At 41.8% G+C, this 5,657-nt stretch overlaps 1 protein-coding gene across 1 annotated transcript in view; it reads right to left on the reverse strand.

Moving 5' to 3' along the window:
- Positions 1-624: 624 nt before the first annotated feature.
- Positions 625-5,657, reverse strand: part of nt5c1bb (5'-nucleotidase, cytosolic IB b) — an 8,323-nt gene continuing 3,290 nt past the window's right edge. Inside the window, exons 3-6 of the mRNA XM_046836668.1 lie at positions 4,396-4,525; positions 4,133-4,255; positions 1,963-2,147; positions 625-1,820 (exon numbers count right to left, since the gene is read on the reverse strand). Coding sequence (XP_046692624.1) covers positions 1,455-1,820; positions 1,963-2,147; positions 4,133-4,255; positions 4,396-4,525 — 804 coding nt within the window. The 3' untranslated portion in view covers positions 625-1,454. The remainder of the gene's footprint in view (positions 1,821-1,962; positions 2,148-4,132; positions 4,256-4,395; positions 4,526-5,657) is intronic.

Below are 5,657 nucleotides of genomic sequence, written 5' to 3' on the forward strand. Positions count from 1 at the left end.
TTCGTACTGGTCTGCCTCTAGATGATGTTCTCTTTGATTGGAGGTGACTCTGTGCAGCTGGTGATGTTTTTTATGAACGCCCTGGAGATCCATGAAATTCTGGAGTAAGATCAGGAGCTTTGAGGATTTGGACAGTAGTTAATATCAACAGTCTGCTACACTGACTCAGGACTACAGTTTGCTCTGATCTCCATCACTGCACCTCAACATCGTTTATCTGTAATAAATGGACATTCGGTGGAACCCAGATGAGGATGAGGTTCCCTCTTGAGTCTGGTTCCTCTAAGGGTTCTTCCTTCTGCATCTCAGGGAGTTTTTCCTTCACCACAGTCTCCACCGACTTGTTCATCAGGGACAAACTTACACTTATAAAGAACATCTGCATTTTTATCTCCACATTATCTGTGTAAAGCTGCTCTGAGACAATGTTCATTATTAAAAGCTCAAAACAAATAAACATGAATTGAATTGAGTACATCTGTTCCACCCTTTTCCCTCCTCTTTCTTCTCTTTCATTCTGTTACTTCTGTTCCCTCATGTTCATTTTAATCTCTATTATTTCCTACATCAACAAAATGTAAGATTTAAATGTTACTATTAAATTTAATTCCAAATAAAAGGTAGTAGTTTAAACAAGCACACTGTTGTATAGTTTATTACACTTTTTATAGTGTACTTATGATTTACACACACACACACACACACACACACACACTGGTGTAAATATTAATTATAAATGTAGAACATTTCTTTAATAAAGTGTAAAAATGTTTCCTATGAAACTAAAAGCTGTTGTTTATCAACACTAAATAGGAGAGAAACACACACTACACACACACACACACACACACACAAAGAACATCATCATCCTGCTCCATATATTATACAGACCATAATAATCAGAGCAGCACTGCATTAAAATAAACCGGTTCTAATTCACACTCATGCAATTGTTACAATTGCACAATAATGCAAACGTAACCATGGTAACAACCTGCCGCAACGCAGACAGCTGTCTCACCTATATAAACATAACCACACCTCCATCCCACAATGGTAACCACGCCCCCTGGTATAACTCCACCCATATCTAAACAATTTTTACATGGTGACCACGTCCCCTGGTATAACTCCACCCATATCTAAACAATTTGTACATGGTAAACACACCCCCTGGTGTAACTCCACCTAAAAACTAATTCCACTGTAAAATAAATGTATATATATATATATCACATCAAACACTGCTCCTGTAACTCCTCCCACAACCTAACACCTCCCCTTACTCTAAACAACCAATCAGAACTGTATAGACATATAAGATCTAGAGTGTGTTTGTAAACGGTTTGTAAACCTGTTTGTTAGAGAAGTAAGTTCGAGACTAGTTAAGTGCTCTTACTGAACCAGGTGCTGGTGATCAGACTGAACTTGTCTGATCCTGAACCTTCACCTTCTCATTTCTGTTTTTCTGGCTGCTCGATCAGTTTTCCTTTGTGATATTTCTGTCCAATCCCGTAAGGTACATGAGCAGCGATGGTGCCCGTCTCCGTGGCTCCCTCAATGTGGAATATCTGATCATCAAAAAAAATGTGTGGTTTGATCTTCTCCAGAAGAGGACCTTTGGGAGCTCCAGCAAGGAAGAGCGCCTCGTCGATCTCCAGACCCCAGCTGCGCAGGGTCTTTAAAACCCGAGCTCCAGAACTCGCCGCACTGCGGGCCGTCACCAAGAAGGTACGGATGGGGCAGTTCATTCTTTCATTCTTAGAGTAGAACTTCCTCTGCAGTTTCCCCAATGCTTCCAGAAAGCACTTCAGAGGACCCTGTGGAACAACATGATACATTTGCTATGGATGTATTAGTAGATAAATAGTGTGGAGATAATGAGATCTTCTCACACCTTACTGAATCAGATCATATATCCACCAATCAAAAGAGCAGCTCGAGATTTTATTGTAATCAAACCTGAGCAAGTGGTTTGTTCACATTTGCCTTCTCGTGCTCAAAAAACTGGTCAAGTCCCTGCTGCTTCACGATGATCTCAGACTCGTCTGAGAAAAGCACAGCGTCTCCATCAAACGCTACTCTGAGCTGAGATTCGCTCAACTCCGTCTTCTTACCCGGAGTAAACAGAGTCGCTGCTGCGATGCCTGAGGAACACAAATACACACAAACACTGCACTTTACATGGACATAATACTATTATTTATATTTGACTGTACTACACTGTTTAACTGCACCTTTCACTGTATTACTGTTTACATGCCGTCTTTTGCACCTTTGACTATTATATTGTTTACATGCTTTTTTGCACCTCTTGACTGCTGCTGTATTTTTGCACTACATTGTGTTTCTTATATTCACATTGTAGTGTTTACAGTTCACAGTACTGTATAATCAAGTATACAGTAGGTTTACTGGTCTGCGCTATCTTGGTTTTGTGTTGTCTGTCTGTACTGTTTTTTGTGTGCACTGTTTGCACCAGGTTACACTCGATGCACTTTATGTAGCTTTGTGTTGTGTTGTAGCTTTATGTTGTTGTTTAGTGTAGCACCAGGGTTCCGGAGGAACGTTGTCTCGTTTTTACTGTGTACCACTGTGTATAGTAGAAATGACAATAAAAGCCTCTTGACTTGACTTGACTTCTTAAGTACAAGAACAGGACACATACACTATATGATCAAAAGTATTGACACCCCTGACCATTACACTTATATGAACATCCAGATGTGTTTTCCAAATGCATTAATTAAATTAATAATTATTTTATTACATTTCAGTTGAATAAACACAGCAGAAAAACACAAATTTAGTTTTATCAAGTGCCAAAACATCAAAAACTCGAGTTCAGTTTCAGTAGGAACAGTGTTGTTGAACTCCTTGTTTTGCCAGTTCATCAAAGTCTGGAGTAAGTTTTTTTGTTGCAATTCTCAGGATAGATCCGAGGTGTTGGTCAGTTAAACTGGATGTGTGAGAGGCTTTGATCGGACCTCAGTGAAAAAATACTTTGTTGTCCACTCCGTATTAAACACTCGGCGCTCACTATCCACTTTTTGCGCCATCTTTAGGGGAAACGTGGGCATTACAGGGGAAAGGTAAATTGAACAATGTTTACCTGTACCTATTTTAATAGAATTTGGTCACGTTCGGCGGGCCGGATTAATAAACCCAACAGGCCGTGTGTGGCCCGCGGGCCGTAGTTTGCCCATGTCTGACTTAGCTCCTCAACCTGTTTTCCATATCCTCTTCCCACAATCTTAGACTTTTACAGATCATGAGCAGAGGTCCTCATCAGGACTTCAGGGACTCACCCTCAAACTGAGCTCCTGCTTTACTCCCTCAGGTTGGTACAGAGACCTCAGTGTGATGAATGGATTTGAGGGAACCTTGGGACTGTCACTGGGAGTTTAATGTTCTTTACACATGGTGAACAGATCATGATCCTACACACACCCAAGAATGGTACATAACATACTCAGTGCCAGGATGAGGAAAAAAGTCCACAAGGAAGCACCTGATATCCAGACAGCCAGGAGACATGATCTGGTCAGACTCGACACTAAACGCTGTCTTCTCAAACATCTATACAAACTGCAGCTGAAGTTCTGGTTCCAAACAGTAAATCATACAGTTTCAGCCTTCACTTGTTTTGGAATTTCGATCAGTTCAGAATAATTTGCCCAGACGTCTTGGATGTTTGAATCCGGATTAACAGAGTAACAAAGCTGAGAAATGTTTGCAGACACCACTCCAGAACCCGGGTTTCCACCCACATACAGCACAGATCCTCCTGAAGATGTTCACCAAAATTCATACATGTCCTACATACCAAAGACTTAAAATACAAAGATCAGTGACTACTGACTGTGATTAGAATGATCGATTATTAATGATGTGATTGTGATTAAGTGATTGATTATTATTAATGTGATTAATGAAATGATTATTGATTGTGATTGATTAAGTGATTAATTATGTGATCATGACTGATAATGTAATTAAGTGATCTATTAAATGATTGATTGTTGTTTATGTAATTGATAATGTAATTAAGTGATTAATTATGTGATTATAAGATTTAGTGATTAATTATTGGTTAAGTGATTGGTTATAGATCAGTGTCTCAGGTTCTCACCTTGTTCAATGGCCTCCTTGACTTTCTCCGGGTCTTTAGACAGATACAGATTTGTCATATAGGCCTTCAGGTAACCAACTGGACTCTTACCTCCCGTCATACAAAACCTCTCAATTAGCAGATCTGCTCTCACACACACACACACACACACACACACACACACACACACACACACACACACACACTTGTTAAAACTGTAGTGATGAATGCTGTGAGGGATAATTGATGATGATGATGATGATGATGATGATGTTGTCCTGTACCATAGTGATTGATGGAGTTGATTAGCCGCACCCCCACCTGGGCGTGATTATTAGTCATCAATACGATATCAAACAGTTCCTCACTGTCAGGGTACAGCTCCCTGAGACGAGAGTTTACCGTCATCAACGCCTGCACCAACATAATAATATAATAAAGATTATATTACACACACACACACTCATACACACACACACACACACACACAAACACACACTCACACACACACACACACTCACACACTCACACACTGTCAGGGTACAGCTCCCTGAGACGAGAGTTTACCGTCATCAACGCCTGCACCAACATAATAATATAATAAAGATTATATTACACACACACACTCATACACACACACTCATACACACACACCCATACACACACACACACACACACACACACACAACACACACTCATACACACACACACACACACTCACACACTGTCAGGGTACAGCTCCCTGAGACGAGAGTTCACCGTCATCAACGCCTGCACCAACATAACGACTACCCATAACGTGCCTCAACGACTACCGCCCTGTAGCACTGACACCCATTGTCATGAAGTGCTTTGAGCGGCTGGTCCTGGCACACCTGAAGGACTCTCTGCCAACCACATTTGACTCCCACCAGTTTGCCTACCAAAGCAATAGAAGCACAGAAGATGCAGTTTCCATGGCACTGCACTCTGTGCTCACACACTTGGATAATAAGAACACCTATGCACGTATGCTGTTTGTTGACTTCAGCTCAGCATTCAATACCATCAATCCAACCAAGTTAATAGCCAAACTTCTAGATCTGGGCATTAACACCCCCACCTGCAACTGGGTCATGGACTTTCTGACCAAAAGACCCCAGCAGGTTCGATCTGGCTCCATCTGCTTCAACACCATCACACTCAACACTGGTGTACCACAGGGCTGTGTGCTGAGCCCCTTCCTCTACTCCCTCTTCACCTCCGACTGCAGGCCTGTGAATGGATCTAACTCCATCATCAAGTTTGGCAGATGACACTACCGTGATTGGTCTCATCACCAACAATGATGAGACTGCCTACAGGGAGGAGATCCAGCACCTAGCCACATGGTGCAACAACAACAACCTGCTCCTTAACACCTCCAAGACAAAGGAGCTTATTGTGGACTTCAGGAGGGAGGCAAGAGGCACACATGACACCACCCACATCAACGGGATGGCTGTTGAGCGTGTCTCCAGTTTCAAGTTCCTGGGGATCCACATCTCGGCGGACCTGTCCTGGAACA

The sequence above is a fragment of the Silurus meridionalis genome, chromosome 23, assembly GCF_014805685.1.
Source record: "Silurus meridionalis isolate SWU-2019-XX chromosome 23, ASM1480568v1, whole genome shotgun sequence".
Lineage (NCBI taxonomy): Eukaryota > Metazoa > Chordata > Actinopteri > Siluriformes > Siluridae > Silurus > Silurus meridionalis.